General features: G+C 47.5%; 1 protein-coding gene across 4 annotated transcripts in view; it reads left to right on the top strand.

Annotated features, from left to right (window-relative positions):
* Positions 1 to 23,698, top strand: part of SCN8A (sodium channel, voltage gated, type VIII alpha subunit) — a 97,584-nt gene that overhangs the window by 12,996 nt on the left and 60,890 nt on the right. For all 4 annotated transcript variants that reach the window (XM_012732402.1, XM_004692731.2, XM_012732401.1 and 1 more), the window contains exons 2-8: positions 8,279 to 8,397; positions 10,433 to 10,522; positions 11,078 to 11,206; positions 12,998 to 13,089; positions 19,635 to 19,856; positions 21,112 to 21,175; positions 22,866 to 23,007. In XM_012732402.1, the coding sequence (XP_012587856.1) occupies positions 8,279 to 8,397; positions 10,433 to 10,522; positions 11,078 to 11,206; positions 12,998 to 13,089; positions 19,635 to 19,856; positions 21,112 to 21,175; positions 22,866 to 23,007 (858 nt within the window). The remainder of the gene's footprint in view (positions 1 to 8,278; positions 8,398 to 10,432; positions 10,523 to 11,077; positions 11,207 to 12,997; positions 13,090 to 19,634; positions 19,857 to 21,111; positions 21,176 to 22,865; positions 23,008 to 23,698) is intronic.

Raw genomic sequence — 23,698 nt, 5'->3', positions numbered from 1 at the left:
AGGCTGCTTCAGCCCTCACTGAGGTGATAACCTCTCAGGAGAGGGACAGCCTGGCAGTGTGGAGAATCACTCTTGGGCCACGTCCTGCACAGACAGCCAGGGGCTGGCTAATGGCGCAGCGGGTTAAAGCACAGCACTATGAAGCTGAAGCCACTTCCGCATGAGTTTGATCCCCGCCTGCCCAGGAGGTGACCCACATGGCGCGGCAGACCTCTCCTGACCCGCCTGCTGCTCCCCTCAGCAGTGTACTTCGTAGATTTGCCTGTTCTGCTCCCCACTGTCTCTGGTGGAGCCTCTCACTGCACCTCTGGCCTGTTCCCCAGTTCTGTATGCACAGATAAATAAACCTCAAAAACAAACAAACAAACAGCCCTGTGTGAGGTGGGCGATGCCTATAAGGTGGTTGCCCTGAGTGGTGCGAGGCTATGTGAGGCTGTGTGTTTATGGCGTTGCATCTACAGAACGTGGGGATGTGTGTGGTGCACGTAAAAACATGCCTGTACCTGGCCTTGCGTATTTTCCTCTCCCTTGATCTCGGCCCCCAGAGCGAGCACATCCTACCCCGAGTTCACAGTGGCAGTGCTCTGCACCATGTGCTCCAAGCCCCAGATTGCTAATTAGAAATGAAAAGCCAGTGCTTTCCAGAAGGCTCATTTTATGCTGGCACGACACATTTATTAATACCCCGAGCCATAACTCCTTACGAGCACTTCCACTGCTCGTAATGGGCCTGTGCTCAGACACATTCATGGCGGCTCTTTCCCCTCAGGCAGTAAACCACAATCCAATTTCAGTCTCCCTTTTAACTCATTCACTTCACAAAGATCTAATTTAAGACAGATTAGGTAAAATATTATTGGACTTTGCGGGCACCAGATTGTTGCTTACGAGGTTTCCTTCAAACAATCTAAGCTCCTCCCTGCCCCAGGCTTGAAGGATCTGGGATTAAAGCATCCTTGAACAGGACACGCATCTCCTTCTCTGGATTCTCAGCCAGGGTTTTACGATAATCACCAAGATTTAGTCAGCCATCTGTGTGGCTTCAAACTGCTGTTCGATATGTATTTTTCCAGTCAGCTCATCAACAGTCGTCCCTGCCCGCTCCCTGTCCCCGCTGTCAGGGTTCTGCCACAGCACAGCACCGATCTCACTAGGGAAGGTGCGGCAGGACAAACAGCCTGCTTCACAGCTTTGCCCGAGACTGCCCCAAGCTGCCCTGCCTGCGGGAGTAGCTGTCTGGAGAGTGTCCAGCTCACTCTCTTGACCTGAAGTCATAGTTTCACTTGATGGAACAAAGGAGCTAATTCAGGAGAGTTCTACCAAGGTAGAAAGTGAGAAAATAAATAATACTAGACCTTCTCAATGATATTGTTATGTTGCTTTATTATACGTAACTTGGGTGCTTCAGTGTATTTTCTAAATCATGGAATTACAGCTGTCAGAGCTGGAGAGGACCTGGGGACACCCACGAGGCAGCCCTCTCTCTCTTTTAAAGATTTATGTATTTATGCATACAGGGAGGGAGCAGGGAGCAGAACAGGCTGACGGAAACACACGGCTGAGGGGAGCAGCGGGGAGACAGGAGAGGCCTGCTGAGCCCTGTGGTCCCTCCCTGGCCTGGTACCGAACTCATGCCGTCGGGGCTGGGGACGGCTTCATAGCGCTGCGCTTTCACCTGTTGCACCCCCAGGGCCTGCCCCCTCCCATTTTAAAGGTAAGAGTAATGAGACCCAGAGAAACGCAGGGCTCACCCAGGCCATACTAAGTAGAGGCAGGTGAAGAAAAAGAAGCTAAGTGTTTTAATGTGTGTTCCCACATCCTGGGGAGCCCAGAGCCTTCTGCATCTGATTTAATAGGAACCTTTGGGCGGGCCAGAAACTGTCATGTTTCCGAATTCCATGTGACTCACGTGGCTGATAAACTGAGACAGACTTTGCATTCTTAATGGTTGGGATAAAGTCAAAAGATAGTTTGCGATGTGATGTGTATGGTATTTTGCATTGCAAGGACAGGCTTGAGGTGTAAGGAATTGTATGGCCAGCAGAGCCTTACAGTATTTGCTGTCTGGCCCTTTACAGGAGAAATTTGCTGACCCCCGATACCTTCTGTTCTCTCTCCTGTCAGGTCTGTGCACACAAGCGCGCATCCTAAGCCTTGAGTGCTGGTGAAGATGCAAACACCATCTTGTTTTATGTAAAGGAAGCAGTTACAAAAAACTGCATATAAATTAAATGCATGTACATCAAACAATTTTAATGATAAAGTGCGTTTACTTACAAATGAGTGCTTCTAAAGTCGCAAAAAAAAAAAAAAATGCCTGGTTTCCCTCAGGATTTCTGACCTCCTTGTGAGTTCATTCGGGCTGATTCAGAGTCCCAGCCACCTCCTACTTTTTCCCCAACCAAGGTCTCACCACCAGCTTCCCAGTGTCTTACTTTTAGTTTTCCTCCCCTCCTTTCCCCTTGCTTCAGACATACAAGCATCTGTTCATTTTCTGATCAACAGGTATTTATGAAGCACCTACTTTATGACAGGTACTGTGTGGCACTGACTCCAGACAGGAAATTCCCTCAAGGTATCGCTAGACCTATTTTTTTTTTTTTTCATTACGGCCAAAAGAAAAATGAAAGCTACAAGGTGCATTAGGTAAAAAAAAAAAAAAAACTCCTCCTGTCCTCCTGTCTATCTCCTTCTAAGGCAGGTGGGTGATTTTGAAAAAGGTCTGGTGGCTTTTAGATCCTGGGACATGAACCAGTGCTTCTTTTCATCGTTGCTTAGGCTCTGTATGGAGTGTACCCCAGGGGGTCCAGGGTCTCATTCACTGGGATTCCATCCCCCACCCCATCTTCATTCTCTGCCATATTGCACTAAGTTACCTCAGTCTGGCACAGAAATTATAAGGAGTCTGTCAACTTGGCTTCACATACTGGTCTTCGCTGTGTGACCTTCTGACTGGTGATGTCCCTCTCCTGAGCTTTTGTGAAAGGCGTGAAGGCAGACTGCCCCTCCTCCACGCTGACTTCGAGGGGGTGCTCCGGTCTGATGTGGAGGTTTCAGGGGCGTGGGGTTTTCCAGAGGGGCGCTGTTAAAGAAACACAGGGGCACAAGGACTTTAGAGAAGGGCCTTGGGGGGGTCCGGGCTGCTGGTTTCTTCGGGAAGCCAGGTGATGGCAGCGTCACAGCTGTCCCTTGACCTCTTTCAGCCTGACCCGGTCTGCTGCCTTCCTGCTGGAGGCTCAGCCCTGGCCTGCAGCCCCATCCAGGCAGGCCGGGAGGGACCTGACCACAGGCCAGCACCCAGATCAGGACTCCGCTGGGCACTGCAGGAGGCCTGAGGCTGAGCCGGGTGCACCAGGAGAGGACAGCAGGGGAGAGCAAAGGCGACTTTAAGTCTTTAAGACCCACAACACTTGGAAACACTGAAAGACACAAGCTGCAAGTCTAACAGAACTTCAGGAAAGGGGTGCTCAGAGTTATTAAATGAACCATTTAAAAACTGGGACCTTGGTGCCAAATTCAAAATAATGCTTAACTCTGGGGCGGAGGGAGATGGGGTGGGGGGAGCTCGGGAAGGTGTGAGGTGTGTTTGCTCTCAAGCCCCGTCTGTACGCGGGTGTCCTCATTCTTCTGTTTTTGTGGGTTTTCTTTCTATTGAGTTGTAATTCAGAGGCTAGAAAGCTCACTGGCAGTGTGCGGTGCCGGCCAGCGCAGTCACGCAAGCTGTGGCCTTCTGTGTCTTGAATTGCGTTGAGCGCGGCCACGCCACAGCTGTGCACTGCCTGTCTCTCACCCCCCCCCCGCCCCCATGTCTATATTTTTCAAAAAGCCGTCACCCCAGCATTCTGATGTTCAGAATGGGTTAGGGGCCACTTTTAGCTGTTATATTTCACAATTAGAATAAAGCTAGTTGCTAAAAATGTATCAACAGTGCCTTACTGGGCGCTCAGGCTAGTAACCTGGATTTACAACTTGCAGTAAAGGTAAGTTGTTAGCAGATAAGTTGTTAACGTGGTAAAAGACACATAGCTTGTGATTTACCCTTTGAGCCCTAGCGAGTGTGCATTTTAGTGATGGTGAAGACCTGCACCCCGGGGGCAGCCATTTTAGAGCTTTTCGCCACCTCAGATGGAAACTCTGAAATGATAACGCTCTACTCCCCCATCCCAGTCTCTGGTCAGACTCACTGCGCGTGTGTCTCAGAGTTGGCCTGCTCTGAGCACTCATACTGGAGACTCACAATATGTGTGAGTCTGGCTTCATGCTCTGAGCACAGAGGTCAAGCTTCACCCACGTAGGAGCATACACCAGCATTTCTTGTCTTTTGAAGACCGAGTGACATCCCACTACGTGGCTAAACCTGCCTCATCTTGTTTGTCTGTTCATCAGCTGATGGACATTTGGGTTGTTTCAGCTTGGGGGTATTTTGAACAATACTGTTATGAGTATTCTTATGTACATTTTTGTGTGAACATCTGTTTTCAATTTCTCATACCTAGGAGTCGTCTCTGGTCATTTGATAACTCTGCTCAGCTTTTGAGGAACTGTCAAACTTTTTCCAAAGTGCCTGAACCAATTTACATTCCCACCAGTAAGATAGAAAGATCCCAGTTTGTGCACATCCTTGCCAACACTATTTTCTGTGTTCTTTTTTTCCCTTTTAATTTTAACCATCTCAGTGGGTGTGAAGTGGTATCTCATCGTGGTTTTATTTGCATTTCCCTAATGACTAATGATGTTGAACATCTTTTCGTGTGGTTGCTGGCTGCTTGGATGTCTGCTCTAAATTGGATTATTTATCTTTTTACTGTCAAGTTTTAAGAATTCTCTCTCAAGTCTGTCTGCTAGACCCCATGAGGTACATGACCTGCAAATATTTTTTCCTATTCTCTGTGTTATCTTTACTCTCTTATAGTGTCATTTATTGCACAAAGTTTTGAATTTTGATAAAGTTCTATTTATTGTTGGTTGCTTTTGCCTTAGGTGTTACGTCTACAACTCCACTGCCTAAGCCACAGGCGTGAAGAACTGCATCTATGTTTTTCTTCTAAGAGTCTTACAGGTTTTTAAAAAAGATTTGTTTATTTATTTGTGCATGCAGAACTGGGGTACAGGCCAGAGGTACAGGAGTGGTGAGAGGATTCATCAGAGACAGAGTGGGGAGCAGAACAGGCAGATTGACGAAGTACACTGCTGAGGGGAGCAGTGGGCGGGTCAGGAGAAGTCTGCTGCGCCATGTGGGTCACCTCCGGGGCTGGGGATCGAACTCACCCTAAAGTGGCCACGGCCAGCTTTGCAGTGCCGCTCCAACCCGCTGCGCCACCAGGGAGGGCCCAAGCCTTACAGTTTTAACTCTTACATTTAGTCTGTCAATCTTTTGAGCTTCTGGAGTTAGTTCATGCGTTAGGTGCAATGGGTCCAGATTCATTCTTCTGCATGTGGTTAGCCATTTGTTGAGACTGTTTTTTCCCTTTTGAACTGTCTTTGCACCCTTGTCAAAAACCAGTTGATGACAGATGTGTAGGTTTGTTTCTGGAGCCCCAATTCTATTCTTCTGACCTGCATGGCTCTCCTCAAGTTAATGACCGGATGTTGGTTACTACAGCTGTGTACGAAGCCTTGAAATGCGTATGTGTAACTCCTCAACTCTGTTCTGGCTTGTCAAGATTGTTTTGGCTACTCTGGTTTCCTTACATTTCTGTATGAATCTTGAGATCAACTTGTGAATTTCTGCCACAAAAGGCAGGTAATACTTTAACTCCTTTTAACACTGTTTTGTAGTTTTGAAGTGTGCAGATATACAAGCCATGTTCTTTTGACAAATTTATTCCTCGGTATTTTATTCTTTTGGAAACTAGTGTACAGAATTGTTTTCTTAATTTCATCTATAGGTGGTATATAGAAATGCAACTGAGTTTTCTATATTGGCCTGGGGTCTTGAAACCTTACTGAACTTGTCTTTAAGCTGTGATGGTTTTACTTGCTTAACTGCCTGGACTAAACTATCTAATACAAAGTTGCATAGAAATGTTGAAAAACTTTCAATCTTCTGTTAAGTGTGATACTAGTAGTGAATTTTTCATAGACACTCTTTACCAGGTTAGGAAAGTTCCTTTTCTTCCTAGTTTGTTGAGTGTTTATTATGAAATGTGTTAGACTTCGTCAGGTGTTCTTTTGGCATCTATCAAGATGATCGTATGATTTTTGTCCTTTATTTTATTCAGATGTTGTTATTGCATTAATTTTCATGTTAAACCACCTTGACATTTCTGGAATAAATCTCACTGGTACTTCTTTTCCTACGCCCTGATATCTGTTGAGGTTTTTGTATCTCCATGTAGTCCTGGCCTTACCCAAGGAGTTGGAAATGGTGCCCTTCTCTTTTATTTTTTTGGAAGAATTTGTAGGGGACTGGTATTAATACCTCTTTAAACATTTGGTAGGATTCATGTGAAGCCATCTGGTCCTGGACTTTTCTTTGTGGGGATTCATTTTTTTTCATCCAAGGTGCAAAAGGTATTTATAGTGCGATCTTATTTGATAGAGCCTAAGAAAGACTATATCTTTCTGCTTATAAAAAATACCACAGAAAAGATATATAAGCAGCAAAGATTATCTTTGGGTAATGAGATGGAACTTTTATTTTTGTTCCTCCCCCACCCCTTTTTAAATTGTGACATTTACTGCTTTAAACTTTTTTTTTTTTAAAGATTTATTTATTTATTCATACAGAACTGGGGTACAGGCCAGAGTTGCGGAGGGTGAGAGGATTCACCAGAGACGGAGTAGGGAGCAGAACAGGCAGATCATGGAAGTACACTGCTGAGGGGAGCAGCTGGCGGGTCAGGAGAGGTCTGCCTCGCCATGTGGTCACCTCCGGGGCAGGCGGGAATCGAACTCATGCGGAAGTGGCTTTAGATTCTCAGTGCTGTGCTTTAACCCGCTGCACCACCAGGGAGGGCCTGCTTTAAACTTTTAAGCTCCGACCATTTGCTCTCTTCTCCAAGCAGTGAGATGACGGGGCTAGGGTCTCCTTGCCTCCTGCAGACAATATAGTCTAGTCGGTCTTTCTCTGATGTCACAGTCCGCTGCTTCCCCTCCTGTATTTTATCCATCAACTCTGAATTCCCTGTCGTTCCTTGAGAACAACCCGTGGTCATATGTTCCTACACCTTTGCACATTTCCTTGCTGCTCCTTTCCCCTTCACCTGCTCCAGACACCTCTTCATCTCCCGTTTTTTAAATCCCCTCCAAGTTTAGTTACCTTTCTTCGTCAGTATTTCCAGCTCACTCTTCCCTATCGTTGCCCATCCAGAGAGTGAGAAAACTCTCTTCCGCTTGCTCCCTCTCATATGTTACGCATGTTTTTGAACTTTATATTTACCTTGCCCTGTAATTGCTAGATCATCTGTGTCTTGCCTTGAAAGTCCAGTTTTATTCAAAGCGCTTGACCCAAAATAGACGTTCAAAAGTATTTTCATTGATTTCATCTCATGAGACAAGAAAAGGCGTTCTAGGCAGGATGAGCTACGTGAGCCGAGACTAAGTTATGAATTCCTCTAACAGGAACTGGCTTGGCAGGACAGGAAGAGTCATGCTGGGTAATATGATTGGATTACTGTTGGGAGATGATAATCCAGGCTCCGCAAAGCCAGCGAGAGTCAACGTGGCAGGTGAATGTTGGTGAAGTAACGAGCTCGTCTCCCTTCACATCAGATGCTCAGGGCGCCCCGCGTGACCCTTCCCGACACTGCCCCCGGTCCTCACCAGCACCCTGCCCTGTGCCCTGGACTTTCCTTTCTCTGACCACATTTCTTGTTTTATAGAAGTTAGATTCCACATAATTTACTAATTCACTGTGATTTGTAATTACTGTCTGCCTTTCCCATTAAAATCCAAGCTCCCAGACTGAAGTCACCTCGTTCACCGACCTTCCCCAAGCACTCCAAAGACTGCCTGGCACCTAACATTGTTGAATGTTAGTCCTAAATTCGTGCTCTTTGCTTCATTTAGAGCTGGCACCGCTTGGGTAATAGTTCAAATGATTTTCTTCTGCAAGAGGTAAGTTTATTCTGTAAAGCAGCTGACAGTGCCAATTCCTTATAATATAATCTGGAGCAGGACAGGGGAGTGAGGTGGGGAAAGAAAGATACTGCTTAAGATTCCTTGCCTTAGAAATTATAGCATATTGGAGTTGATTTCTTGCCTAGAAAACTATGTTGTTTCATGTGCTGAGGAATTTCTATGTTTTAATCATTTCTCTCTTTGTTTTTTTCCACAGACCTTTGTAGTATTAAACAGAGGGAAAACTCTCTTCAGATTTAGTGCCACGCCTGCCTTGTACATTTTAAGTCCTTTTAACCTGATAAGAAGAATAGCTATTAAAATTTTGATACATTCATATCCTTTGTCTTGCAAACATGCAGCGAGTGCAGCACACTGGGGCCTGGTCCAGGTGTCTGAACTGTGACGCTGTGTGTTAATTATCTGGCCAGCAGTATTGACCAGTCACGCCGTCCAGGCTAAGAGGGTGAGTTCGCCAGATCCTGAGAGTGAGCACCAGCCTGTTCCTTTCCCAGTGACTTCTTGGGAATTTGTACTTTCGTTGTTCTCTAGTAAGAGGGAAAATTAAGATGGTTACTTTTTTTTTTTAAAGATTTATTTATTTATACATACAGAACTGGGGTACAGGCCAGAGGCTCAGGGGTGGCGAGAGGCTTCACCAGAGACAGAGTGGGGAGCGGGACAGGCAGATCGACAAACTATACCACTGAGGGGAGCAGCGGGCGGGTCAGGAGAGGTCTGCCGCGCCATGTGGTCACCTCCGGGGCAGGCGGGAATCGAACTCATGAGGTAATAGCTTTAGATTCTCAGTGCTGTGCTTTAACCCGCTGCGCCACCAGGGAGGGCCCAGGATGGTTACCTTTTACTTAGTTTACTTAATTTAAAATTCTTAGACTTTAGTAATTTCATTCTCAAGCAGATTATTCCATTTTCCAGTGTATTTAATTCCTATATTGGAATGTTTTGAGAGCTGCTGCTTGAGTTGCAAATAGTGATTGCTTTAGAGATCTAACTTGAATATTTTGGTTTCTTTAGATAATTTCTCAGATTTGGGGACCTCCTGGGTATAGAGATTGAGATTAGACTGCAGGTTGATGTATGTCTTCTCTAGTATTTTTACTCCTTTAAACAGAAAATGCAATTTATTCGTATTTTACATCTTAGGACATATCAAAACATATGAATACGGGGTTAGCAACTTTGCAAGTGAATTTAAGCTTCCTTGGTTAGTAGTGATAGTCCCTAGTCCCAGTCCTTAGTCCACGTAGAGTGAGGAACCCAGTTCTCTTAGCTTGCTAAGATTTGCCCATCGGTCACCACTCTTAAGACTTTGGCAGTCTGGTTCTGGAGTCAGTTGACGCTCTAAAACGGGACAGTTTATAAGGAAATGAGTAATTCACAGTGGACCCCTTCCCTCTCGTTGGGTCAGAAGATGGAGGGTTAGTCTTTCTCATCTTGCCAGACATGCTATTCCCTGAAGAAAAATCTAGCTAGCATTGAGAAAAAAGTGAGCTGTGTGGAGTACTTTTTCTTTTTTAAAAAATCATTACAACGAGACAGGCAGACGTGATTAGCAAGAGTGAGTTAACAAATGAGACTGCCTTCCACGCTTGTTAAGTGACAGCTAGAGCTTGAGCAGCCCACACTGGCCTAAAGCCGTTTAATCTTTCTCAGTGAAGGAATAAGAAGGACTGAGGGACCCTGAGTGGGGCCGGAATGGCTTGCTGTCCATAAACTCTCCTGTCCTTTCAGAATGATGGGTGCAATCGCCCATCTTCTGATTCCTAGAGGAGCGTGGGGCCGGAGGTACTGGGAATCCTCACCAGCTGCCTCTGCCAGACGAGGTCCCCGTAGCTCACCTCTGCCTCGGACCCCTCAGCCCTTCCGAGATGAGGGGAGAAAGTCAGCTGTTGGCCACCTGAACGTGTCCAGCTCACTCGTCACACGTGCTCACCAGGAATAATGAATACTGAGTGACGTGGATTGGATTTACACTCCCACTTCAGGGTTTTGGAGTCTGGTCGACTAGTGACTGTGTAAAAAGGTGGTTAGAGGCTTAGTTCATACCTGCGGTAAGGTTAAAGAGGGGGAGTGTTTTATGCACGAGGAATAGAATAGCCACTGCCCTTTCAAAGCAAGTGACCCTTCTGCCAGGAGCAGCACAAGTCCCTGCTCAGGCCTGGACACGGGGTCCCCTTCTGTGCTGAAGGTCTGGACCACAGCTTGGTCACCCTCTGGGCTTCCCCTCCTCCACGGTTGGCCTCTTTCCAGGTGATTGATCTAGGGTGCATGACGCCCCATGTGAGACGCGTTTGCTTTCCGGGCCAGCGGCAGGCCAGAGTGTGTGCATTCGCCCTTGACTCTTCTCTACAGTATTTAGCATGATCATCATGTGCACCATCCTGACCAACTGTGTATTCATGACTTTTAGTAACCCTCCCGAATGGTCCAAGAATGTGGAGTAAGTAGCGCGTTTTCTTATCTGCTTGCTTGTTTTGAAGAGCCCGAGGTCACTGCCCGGTGCCCTGCCAGCTTACCTTGCAGCCCGCACTCACTGCCCAGACACGGCGAGGCTGCCCGCAGCCGCTCTTGCCAGGGACGGTGCTCTGGCGGTGATGGCTGTGCCCGCCCGCCCTGTGCACAGCCTGGCTGACGCCTCTGGTTGCCCGTTGCCTCGGACACTGACTTCTCTTAACTTTTGGCTTCCCTCTCTGGACATGTCCAGAGTTAAAATAGCTCTGAGCCTCCTCACCAGACTCAAAACAATCACATGCCATGTGGTGTGTGGCTCCTTCTTTGCAGGAGCTGTCAGGACCCTGCACAACTGTCCAAAGCTCTTGGGTTGTGCCTTTCGAAGTCAGCGCCAGGGAAAGCTCCCCCATCCCCTCCTCGCTTCCTTGGCGCTCTCCGACTGTCCCCTGGCTGTTTTGTCTGTATTGCTGTCTCCATACTGAAGATGAGCATTGTCTTTAAGGATTTAAGGTTTCTGTCCAGCAAGTCTCCCTTTCTTTCACAGGTACACGTTCACAGGGATTTACACCTTTGAATCACTAGTGAAAATCATCGCGAGAGGCTTCTGCATAGATGGCTTTACCTTTCTGCGGGACCCCTGGAACTGGCTAGACTTCAGCGTCATCATGATGGCGTAAGTTCCCCGCACGCGCAGGGTGGGAGCTCTCCGTGGGAGCGTGAGCTGGCTGCTCCTGAATGTGCCTGATGCCAGTGCTCGTGAGAGTGAGTTTGTGGGCGCGGCTGAGTGAGGAATGAATGGACGACCACTGGAGGGAATGGGGGTCTGTGCTCGAGATTCTTGCTGGTAAGAGCTCCTTGAGCTTTAGACAGCATGTTCCCATGGGAGAAGGTAAGCGGAGACTTCACAGCCCGCAGAGAAGGCAGAAAAGTGATCTCCCATACAGTTCCCATTTTCTTCCTCCTTTTAACAAGGACCAAAATTTACGTACTTATCACTGGGGGACCTTGATGACGATTCAGAATTTTTTCATGAAAACCATCAGCTGAAAATCTGTTTCCTGTGTACGTTATTTTACATGTCATCTCAGGAAGCTAGCCAGGTGTCATCAAGTCAGCATATTTTTATTTAAACATGAACAAAAGGTATCCACTCTGGTCATGGCCTGCAGAATTAGTGACAGATCTTTGAACTTGCCAGACACCAAATCACCCCCACACTGGTGAGCTGGCTGCTAATGGGAATTCCTGCTGTTTTCACAGTGTGTCTCTTTGGGAACCTAGCTGATACCGGAAGAGTTATATAGAAGGCCTAATAATTTTCATTTCCAGACTGGGAAATTTCATTTCCAGACTGTGGCTTGGTGGGAATAAAAGCGTGTGTGCGTGTGTGTGCACGTGTGTGTGTGAAGCAGGGAGAGAGAATGCTCTTTCACGACTCTGTATGTGGTACACGGAACTGAGCATCAGATAGATGTGTCTCAGCTGTCAAATGTGAATGAGTGATTGACATAGACGACTGGAAACTGGAAGTGTGACTTTCTGTTACACTGCGCACTGAGCAGCATCTGGCTTTCTGGCATTGAGTACACGCTGATGTTCGCTTAACACCAAGCGTCCCTGCCAGGCACAGAGGGGTGGTAGCACGAGCTCGTTACTCTGGCTCTGGCCACTGGCCCGTGCTGTCCCGAGCCCCATGCTGTGTCGCAGCTAAAACCTCCTCTGGGTATGACTGCAGACACACAGCTCCTGGATGAGTCACAATACGGACATTGAGGCATTTTTTGCAATGGTCAACCAGGGAGTTATTTTAGTGCCATTTTGTTTTTATGGGGCTACTGCTGCAGAAACTTGTCTCCTTTTTCTAAGAAATCGGTCACAAAACTTGGGGACACAAACCTTTGAGGCCTCCTGGCCCTCCTTTTCACTAAAACCCATAAATGGGCAGGGGGAGGATTCTGTTGGAGATTTGCCATTCACTATGCCCGTGAAGCAAGCCCCAGAAACCTCCCGGTTGCATCAGTTCTTTCAAATATACTTTTGAATTTGCCTTACCCAATTGAAAAAAAAGAAAACACATGTTCCTTCAATGTTTATATTTTGCAACTTTTCTTTTTCAAGGCAAGTATGAAAGCATAGCTTGTGTATGACCGTTTCTTGCCCCATTCTCCTAGCCCAGTGGTGCCATTACAAGTTAACTTTGGTTTGATTCTGCAGGTATATAACAGAGTTTGTAAACCTAGGCAATGTTTCAGCTCTACGCACTTTCAGGGTACTGAGGGCTTTGAAAACTATTTCGGTAATCCCAGGTAAGATGGCCCGGGGTTGGTGTTAGGTGTTGGGTTAGGGCCCTGACGTGACGTATTGTACTTTTTGTTTTGCTGTGGTTCTGTTGTTTTTTCTTTTGGTGTTTGTGTTCGTGTCTGTGTTTGTCATTTGTGTCTGTGTGTGACCTCCCTTACTACAGATATGTGACAGAATTTGTGGACCTGGGCAATGTCTCAGCGCTGAGAACATTCAGGGTTCTCCGAGCTTTGAAAACTATCTCTGTAATTCCAGGTGAGAAAATTGAAACACAAGACTGCCTTTGCTCATCTCCCCTTTGCCCTGCGTTCGTTGGCACACCACCTTCTAAGACGGCACCAACCTAGTCGCTATGGCGCTGCATGTTTCTCCTGGGAGATATTCTGGAATGGCCCAGGGCCCCTAGGCACTTAGCCTGCCAGCGCTTGCCAGGCACGCAGACCCCATCCATCCATGCTTTTGAAAAGGCACGCGCTTGAGAGGCACTCGGGTCTTACAGTATCGGAAAACAGTTTCACAGAGCTGTCTCTTCGAAGACGCAGTATTTGCTTTGTGGCCTTGTGGAGTTACAGTCATGTTAACATTCATCATTCCATTGCTTGTGATTTCTATGCTTCCTGTGGCATGGTGGGCTGATGGGATGTTCTCATAAATCAAAAGAATGATTCTGTTGCTATTACTATGCTAATGGAATTGTGTAATCACAAAAGAGACCTAACCGGTTAACTAGTCCAGATTATAGACCACTTAAGAGCCTTGCAGGTAGTGAACTGAGCTGTAGTAAAATTGCTGTCTATCACATTCTGTTGCTGTCTGTTTCACTGGCCTAAGAAACAACAGACATTGACTGTATGTGTGTTCAAAGACCATTCTCAAACATAAATCAATGGAAGTGTTTCAGGTGCTGCTAAAAAAAAAACCCAAAAAACAAAGGTAAGGTAAGATATATCTAAAGGTGAGGGCAAAGCAAAAGCACTGAGGCTTAAGAAGACAGAAAGAGGAGCCAGTGGGTAGGCGAAGAGGTTGCTGACTGACAGTCTCTCTAAAACATCTACCTTTTTCTTTTTGGTTTGGGGTTGAGCTAACCCAGTGGTTTTTAACCTTTTGAAGGTTTTGGATACTTTTGAGAATCAGATGAAAGTTGACAGGCTTCCCCTGCCCCTGAAGCCCATTTGTGGAACCCAGGTTAAGACCCCTTCATTTAATTTAAATCCTTGTAACTGGGTAATCTTTAGCTAGCTTCCTAAAGACCAGTCCTGCAATCTAGAAGGACGGTGTTTAGTCAGTCATGTGAGACTAAGCTGTGTTGACCTAGTGGGGCAGAAGACAAGACTGAGTCATTGCTGATGGGACTGTGGTTGTGTTCAGGGGTTTTCAGGTGAGACTTCTACTGTGGTTTGGAGAAATAGGGGGACAAAGAAAGGGGTGTCCCATGCCTGGCATCATGTGTCTCTTCTCCTGGTGGCTGACCCAGGAATATTCCTCTTTTCAACATTCCCTATATATCAGATTCAGAGAGAGGCAAACACGCTCTCCAGATAGCACTGTAGAGAGAGAGGATCAGGGTTGTGGTTTACCAAAAACCCCAAGGAAGGGAACCCCCAGTTGCTCCATTTATAAATTTGGGCCATGAAATGGGTCAGTAAATTAGGGCCATACTAAAACCAAATGGTATCTTAATGGTGCTAGGGATAGCACCCAGAGGCTGGGAGTCAGTCGAGTATATCCTTCCTGGCAAAAGACGCAACCTTGACTCACCCGTGTTTAGTTCTTAATCGTTTCAAATCCATTTGACAGAAAACCAAGCTCACTCTCCAGGCCGTCTCCCGCCGTTGGCTTTGTCTTATTTTGTCAGGGCTCTGGAATGCCAGATCTCTCCTTTCATTTTTCCTTTGGTCTCTTTCCTCCTCTGGCCTCTTTTAAATATGATCCCATGTTTTCTGTTCACTTCCCCCCCGTGTACGCCACAAGGCATCTGTCTCTTTATGTTCTTGTGATCTCAAAACTTCTCTTCCAGAATTAAATTGGAAAGCTGCGTTCTCTTCACTAACTAGGGCAGCAGATGCTTCGTCTGGTCTGGCTCTTAGCTTCTCTCTCTATCTCTGCTCTATGATTAACTTCTGACCACAGCTTTGCTGCAAGATAAGTCTTGAGTGATGTCACGTGATTGACCCTTAATATTCCAGTGTTGTCCCCACAGTGTCCCTAGCACACAGCCGCGCCCCATAATGATCGTATTAGTAACAGTTATAAAGAAGAAACCTAAAGACATCAGCTTCACATTCTGAAATAGATTTAGGATTCCTATTTCTAGAAGCATCTCCCGTCGGGCGGGCTTTGGTAGGTAAACCAGAATGGAGAATAACTGTACGGAATAATAAAGCCAGTGGTAGCTCGCCATCAGAGAGTGTTATAACCGTCACAGGCATTTAAATGCTATTTTTTCCCGAATAAATTGCCTGCATGCACCCTGGCGTGGGTTTCAGTCTTTCCTGGCGTGGAGTTGCGTCCCCACCCTTTTCTTGACAAACTTGAGGGCCGCTTTGTCCTTGGGGACCCTGGCAGCTCAATGCACCTCATGGGGGCAGAGCCCACACCTCCCACACAAGCCGGCGCTCTGGGTGGGGCCCAAGCGGCCGCAGTCTGTCCACGTGCTGGTTATTTGTCACCTCGAGGCCCTTGCTGAGGCCACAGCCTGGGGGGGGGGCGGGCACAGGCCCACCGTGGCTGCTCTGTGGCACCTGCTGTGGCCACCGAAGAGCCCAATTTAAGTGTGGCTTGCAATCCCGAGCTCTCTGGCTCCCCCTTCTCTTACCGAGGACTGGGCCTGCTCCTGCCCGCTGTTGGCCAGCGCTCCACCCAGAGCGGAGCACCAGCATAGGCGTCCACAGGCCTGGCATGTCTTGATTGGCGTCTAAGTCATGTTGACGCCTTGCTTGGAGCGGGGCCAGCGTCCCCTCTTCGTCCTAGCCGTTGTTCTGCATGCCGGGGTTTCTCCTCGATCACGTCAGTGGACTTGTGCTCTTTGCCTTCTCCTGTCCCCAGTCTGATTGTAGGTTTTTGCTGAAGCTGCCAGAAAGAGAATGGGGAGCACCCACGGAGCTGACCCGGGCCTGCGGGAGCGCTGGCTTTCCCAGAGCACTCTCCCAGCCCGCCTCCCCGTCCTCTTCCCCCCATGTTTGGGAGGTGTGCTAGGGCTCCCCAAAGATGCGAGGGTGGTGCATCGGTTAGCGCCTTCTCGTAGCTTAGAAAGCCTGTCTGTTCTCTGAGGCTCCTCAAGACCTCCTCTGCGTCCTGTGCTTCCGTGGGCTCCTTGGAGAGCAGGACACACAGACTCTGCCCTTTGCTTACATTTGCTGTGGACTGGAGCTTGCCAGATTCAACCTGACAGCAAAGTAGTCTGTGTGGAGGTTTCTTGAAACTTTGTGTTCGCCTTGTAGCTGTCTGGAGTCTGTGAACAACAATGACCTAGTTAACTTGACCGGAAGTTTCTACTCATGCCTTTGACCATGAGCCCAAAGATGGAGGGAGTCTCAGGGTTGTCGTCGTCGAAAGCAGCATTGACTGGCGTGAGACGGAGCCTTGGGGAGGGCCTCGGGCCGCTGCCGGTTCAGCTTCATCCCGTTGCCCTTCAAGTGGCTCCCCAGAAGCCACTTGTCCCATGTGTCAGCCTTATTCACTGTCATTTTGCTCTCTACAGTGTCGTTCCTTGATGATTTTTTTTTTTCTGTGATACTTGACTTCTCTCCCTTCCTCTCTGGACCTGTGGGGTCAGATAGGAAGTCAGTCAGAGGCCCTATTAGCCCTTCTCCTTCCCACCCCAGGAATCGCCAAGAAAGCGTCCTCTTTCAGTGTCTACATCATGAACATGGCAACTTCTGTTCCACAGCGAAGGGAGACAGGAAGTGTTTCTAAACTGTGTTCGCAAATTCAGTTTCTTTTAAGATATTCTGCTTATTAATCCGGTCGCCTTTGTTTGTAGTTCTCCTTTTCCCACACTGCTTCTCAGAGGAGATCACTGGAGTTTAACGCAGTGCAAAGATGGTAGACACAGGAGTCCACTGATCCGTCTTTGAGAGCTGGATTAGTGTCGGTCAGCCCTTGTGAAATGAATCTGACCTTGAGTAAATAAATCTGTCGTCCCCCAAGTCTCTGCCAAATTACTCTTGGTCTGAAGAACCTTCGAGAACCGGCCCTGTGAGGAAAGACTCTGCCCCGGGGAAGCTGGTGTCTGGATCCAAGCCAGGCCTCCGGAACCGGGGAGCTGTTCATTCCCGGGGCGGGGAGAACTGCTTGTTACTGCCGCCCGGGCCTGTTCCAGCGTTCATTTGTAGGAGAATTCACTCACAGAGCTTCAAACCAGTTAGATTTCTCAGCCTGAGCCACAAACTAAGAAGCATAAACGTATCACCTGAACATCACCATCGGGGAAGATTTTGACCCCTGAGTCGATAGCTGATTTCTCTGGACTTGGCGCAGAAGCAGACTTCGTTGACTTGTTCAAGAGAGTGCTGTGTGTCTTGAAGGGTTCGGAGGTGCCATTGCATACAGAGCAGAGGAGAATTGTGTGGCAGCAGCTTCACATGCTTCTCAAAAGTCTTAACCATCCGACCTCCTTCCTGTGTGGTGGATCCAGCTATCTTGCATTGCTGTGTAGTAAATGTATTAACCGCTTCTGCTCAGATCCATCCCAACACTAGCTAATGTCAGCCTCTTCCAACAGTTTTCCTTGTCCAATTTGCCCCCACATGGCTTCTGTCACACACTCTGTTGTGTAGGAGTCGTTTGAAGGAGCAGTCTGCTCTGTTTGGGATAATCGGTTTTCAGTCGGGATTTGCTTGTTCTGAAATGAGCTGTTGGAGTCAACAGCAGAAGCAGGACCGTTCTGGTCACAGCCCCGGGGGGGCACTGTCCACCCCTGCGTGCCTTGGGTCCGGGGCCCACCAGCAGCTTCCTGCCCTCTTCCACCTGTGTCGGCTGGAGCAGGGAGCACTCAGGCTTGGCCGCCTTCCCGGGACACAGCAGCCTCGGCTGGCGGCACTGTGGGGCTTCGCTCCAAAAGGCCTTGGTGGTGTCATGTCCGTACTCGGCACCGAGGCCCGCGGCTGTGGTGACTGGAAGTCAGCAAGCCTCAGGGGGGGACAGCCTTGGAGGAGCCAGGGGATAGCCCAGAGGCTCACGCGGCCCTGTTCTGCCCTCGTGAGCTACCTCCTGACTAAACCACATCAGTTTTCCTTCCCGGGCCTGCGTTGACTTTCTCCTACAGATCTGGGTGAGAATCTTGGCGTCACCTTCTTCGCTGGCTATAATTAACGTTGTTATTATGATTACTCTTGCTTACCGGTCACTCGTCTCTTGAGCCCCTGTGAAGTATAAGCTGCAGAGTACCATTTCCAACTTCACTGTCAACTTAACACTTCTTAGAAACTAGACGAACGCTTAGCATGGAGTCAATTTAGGCCTAGGCTTGAAAGCAGAACACCTAAAGAGGTTTACTTTTAACTTTCTGGACTCCTGCTTGCATATTTCCTCAGCAAGGGGATCTGGTTATGAAGAAATGGTTAAACCAGCCGCTTGTGAGCTTTCTGGTCCAGCGCCAGAAAACTAATGTATGGTCCATATATTATAGTAATGAAGCATCTCTGGCAGCCAATGAAAGGACACACGGGGGTACAGCAAACCCAAGAGCGGGAATGCTTCTGGGCTTCTGGAAGCCAATGAAGCTGGACTGCGCAAAGCCCCGATGCCTGAAAGTCTCCCTCTTTCTGTTCCATTGTCTCCCTCTCTCTATTTCCATGTTCTGTTTCTCAGCATATGGACTGCCATTATTTTCAGATGTATCCTAATATAATGACTTAGCATCAACCCAAACATCATGCGCCCACAGCCACATTCTTCTGCAGTCACTGATGTCTGCGGTTGAGTAGTCTACCTGCGATTAAGTGGTACTTGGAACTGGTGGGTTGCACATAAATCTCAAACTCAAATGGGTTATGCTCCCCACGCCACCCCACCCCCCCTTTATTCTAAGGCAGGAGAAAAAAGGCTACTTGCACAGACTGGAGGGTATTTTTTCATTAGAAAGACAAACTAGAAACACTGGATTGATGATAATTAATCTTTTCAATAGTTTGGCATTTGCAGAGTTCTTGGGGAAAAACGGTTCTATCTTCTCACTTATTGTTGGCTTTTAAACTTCCTAGGAGTTCACTTTTCAAATCAATCCTTGATCTTGCCATTTACTTATTCATCTGCTATGAACTATGTGCCCGTGAGGAGCTAGGCAACACAGACCCAGCCACGACCAAGACACACAAAGATTGTTGTAAGCATGACAGATGCTTCAGAGGAATGAGGTGCCATGAAACGGTTGATAACAAGGAAGGGGAAGAATAGTGGAGCCAGAGAAGGCTTTCTGCAGGAGTTAATACCTGAGACTGGAAAAGTGACTAGGAGTTGAGCAGCTAGGCCAGGGACCCGCCACGGGAAAGCACATCAGAGGCCCTGCAGCGAGAAAGAGTTTGACTCGCTTGAGGAGCTGAGATGCAGAGACAGGACAAGTATTTCCAGGAAGAAAGGCGTGTCACGTGTTGGAAGGGGAACTTTCTTTTTCTTTTTCACACTGATTTAAATGTGGTCCATCGGAAAAGACGGACACTCGTGGTGGCTGACCACGGCTCTGGTATGAAGATACAGGGCCCCGTTTGGAGGGTCATCGGCGGGGAGGAGTCCAGTGGGCAGGAAGGGGAGGTGGGGAGGGCTGTGGGGTGACTCTGATTCCGGGGGTGCTCTCTCTCCAGGCCTGAAGACCATCGTGGGCGCCCTCATCCAGTCTGTGAAGAAGCTGTCGGACGTGATGATCCTGACAGTCTTCTGCCTGAGCGTCTTCGCCCTGATCGGGCTGCAGCTGTTCATGGGGAATCTGCGCAACAAGTGTGTGGTGTGGCCCATAAACTTCAACGAGAGCTACCTGGAGAACGGGACCAAGGGCTTCGACTGGGACGAGTACATCAACAATAAAAGTAGGTGGCGTCTTTCCTGCACGAGGAGAAAGAAAAGCCTGGCTCCAGTTGGCCTCTCAGATGCCTCCCCGGCCAGCCGGGAACGAGGTGCCCGTGGGCACCCCCTGTCTGCGGGCGGGCGGGTGGGCGGGCGGGCAGGAGTCCCGACCTGTCCGGCATCAGCACTCTCCTCCCACTCTTCTCTCCCTTAGAATCAACCTGTATCACGTTTTCACCTGTATCCCTAAACTTTTGCTTTGAAAATCAGGCTTAGAAGCTTGATCAAAATCCTTCTTTCCAGCCCTCCCTGGTGGCGCAAAGGGTTAAAGCGCAGCACCATGAAGCTGGCCGCAGCCACTTAAGTGTGAGTTCAATCCCCGGCCAGGGAGGGACCCACATGGAGCAGCAGACCTCTCCTGTCTCACCGGCTGCTCCCCTCAGCAGCGTACTTCATCAATCTGCCTGTTCTGCTCCCCACTCTGTCTCTGTCTCCTGTGCCTCTGACCTGTACCCCAGTTCTGTATGCACAAATAAATAAGTCTTTTAAAAAAAAATCCTTCACGTAAAATATTTTAACAATTGCCCCAAAATCTACCTGGTAAACTGTCTTCATCCCACGAAGGCCTTCGCAGTCAATCTGATCTAGAGAGACCCACAATCTCTGAGGCATCATTCAATCCTAATATAGTTAAGGAGTTTTAATAATTTCATTTGAGGAACCAAAGCACTCAGGTCTTAATAGCATTTTTACTTCTATAAAATAATGTGGGAAAGGTAGTGACATACTGTTAGTTACTCTGGAGGAAATCAAAGCAGTACAAAAGGGCTGCAAAGGGCATTTTCAGGGCACGCCCAGGAAACATGCCTTTCAAGGTAAATAAGACATGGTAGCCGTAATCAGTGGGAATTGCAAGGTTATCTTTGGTAAAGAGGCGTTGCAAGGACAGAGGATAAAGTAGAAGAGGGTAAAGGACTGAGAAACCCTCACCTCGACCCCATCTGAGTCAACTGCCAGAACCTGGTATATAGATTTGAAGTGCAGGTGGAGTTCAGGGGCCTGTGAAAAGAACACAGCACTAAGGGCTTTATGGCAACAGTTCATTTTGCAATATACATGGGGGATAATAGGAAAGATCTTGTCCTAGGTCTCACTGCTGTCAGAAAAGATTTATATGCACTGAAATCAATAACTGTGTCTTTGGGGCTAGTTAGGAACCGTGTGCTCTTATTAACTAAATATGCCTTATTCATTCCCTATCTCTTCAAACTTTTTCAGCAAATTTTTACACGGTTCCTGGCATGCTGGAACCTTTGCTCTGTGGGAACAGTTCTGACGCAGGGTAAGTAGCTCACCTAACTGGATCCCCTTCCCTTAAAATAACGTGTCCGATGAAAATTGGCATTATTTTACTATCTCTGTGCTCATGTAGTAGACCCTGATTGGATCTGACTGATCAGTGGACTCAAATTTTCTGTGCCACATTTGTCTGTCTACAGTTGGCATTTTATTGTACTTGCAAGCCAGAATCAGAGAGGCCAAGGACTGAGGATAGACTCCAACATCAGCTGTCGTGCCTGTCCCTGGTAGACGTCGCTCCTGTTTTCTTAATCCCATTAATCAAATACAGAGGAAGGACTCTGTCTAAGGCTGACCCCTAAGTATTCTAGATCTGACATCATGGGGGAAGGAAAGAAATAGTCACATGATCTTTTCCCCATTATTTTTGATGGGAATTTTGCCACATCCCGTGAAATTGTGCTCTCCACACTTTGAGGCGGCACTGGGCGGTGTTCTGCGCAGTCACCACTGTGGGCTGCTGTCACCTGGCACTTCCGTGGGTCCCTAGAACACGGTCCTCCATCCTCCTAAACTGAAACTCTGCTCATTGAACAGGAGTTGCCCCACCCCCACCCCAGCCATGCAGCCAACTGCCACTTTGTCTCTGTGATCTTGACACTCTTAAGTCCTCTATAGGGAGGATCATAGTAATTGCCTTTTTGTGGCTGATTTCTTTCACTGTTTTCCTTAGCGTAATGCCCTTGGGGGTTATTCATGTCACACTGGAGGGCAGAATCACCTTCTTTTCAAAGCTGATTTTCTTGTTGTTTGTAGACACCTCGTTTTGTGTATCCATTCATTGTGACTAGACACTTCGGCCTTTGGATTGCTTCCTTATTAACACAGGTGAATGATGTTGCAGTGGGCATCAATATACAGCAACATAATTTGAGCCCTGCTGCTTCTAAGGCTAAGCTTTGGCAAACAATTTAACTTCTCTGGACCTCAGTTTACAAAATGGACTTGATAAGTCCTGTTCTCAGTTCCTTGAGAATTACTGTTAGGATCCAGTTAGATATCGTCGCGAAAACCCCTTACAAACAGATGACGATATAAACACAGAGTGTGTGCAGGGGATAAATTGGGCCTTTGGGAATTGGCACCTGAAGAGGACTGTACCAACAGGAAGGCCATTTAATTTCTGTATTGAGTACTTATTGAAATATACAGCAGGAGAGCCCACGAGAAGATTAGTTATAATCAAGACCACTGAATTCCCTGGCATGAGAGAGTGAGTGTTAAGAAAAAATGGGACAATTAAGAGGAACCTCTAGCCATTTTCACATGGGATAGTAGCTAAATTGACTTTGGTTGAATTGCACATTGATAGGAACCTAGTACCGTGGCTCTGAAATTTAGGCATGCATGAGACATACGCAGCAAGCCTCCTGAACTCAGAAGTTCATGATCCCACATCCAAAGCTTTTACTGCTGGGTCATGGCTAAGACAGAGATACCAGCATTTGTAAGAAGCATACCATGTCGTGCTGACCCGAGGCCTGTCCTCAGGACCTCACTCTTTGAAAAAGTCACCATGATTTTCTTTCGTCTTTTATTCTGTTTTTTGAAATTACAATTTGTTAGCCTAGCTTTGTAGATGGCTATGTATTCATCTCCAAAGTCATGGGTGACTTACACTGATGAGCAGGGGCAATGCGGTGAAGAGCCCTGACCTCCCTTTCTCTCTACAGGCAATGCCCAGAGGGGTACCAGTGCATGAAAGCGGGGCGGAACCCCAACTACGGTTACACGAGCTTCGATACTTTCAGCTGGGCCTTCTTGGCATTGTTTCGCCTTATGACCCAGGACTACTGGGAAAACTTGTATCAGTTGGTAAGCAAGAGCCCCCCTCCACCCTACCCCTCCATTTGAATGCTGCCCCTTTTAACTTTGTGGCTAGAACTCGCAGGAGGAAAGGTGGGGTCAGTCATTCTGTGTATGGGGCCTTTCGTGAACAGGTTCTACAGGACCTAGAAATGGCCCTCTGAGAGTCATCTGGTTTACAGGATTAGATGAAGTCTCTCAGCTCTGGTCTCTTTTTTTTACCACTCTGTCACATACAGCTGTAGTTGCCCACACACTGGACAGCTTCTTGCCTGGTCTGGGAATCTGTATCTCTGTCTACATCCTGTTTCCAGACGATCAGCCACAGTCCTTCTCCTTTTGAATTCCCCGTCTTAGACATCATTTTAAGAAATATTAATAAAACATATTGTGCAAGGCTCCTTGTCAGACATTTGAAATATTAGATTTCTCTCCATAATGACTTTGGATTATGTCTAAATACAGGTATTAGTCTAAATAGCTCCAACATTTGTGACACATTTGGACTTGTTCAAACAAGTCAATACAGATAAAATAAAGTCAGGCTGAGAGTACATTGGTGACCATAGGCAAGTAATTCATCTTTGCTAGCAGTGATAGCGAAGTTACTCTGCTTGATTGTTATTAATCTTCCAACTTGGAAATTCTGTTTTCTATTTGACTCTGGCATTTGTTGAGACCAGTTAGTTTAAGAAAGACA

This window comes from Condylura cristata, unplaced genomic scaffold, assembly GCF_000260355.1.
Source record: "Condylura cristata isolate star-nosed mole 26May11 unplaced genomic scaffold, ConCri1.0 scaffold00034, whole genome shotgun sequence".
Taxonomy (NCBI): domain Eukaryota; kingdom Metazoa; phylum Chordata; class Mammalia; order Eulipotyphla; family Talpidae; genus Condylura; species Condylura cristata.
The sequence above is the reverse complement of the archived record's forward strand: the minus strand, read 5'-3'. Positions and strand labels throughout refer to the sequence as shown.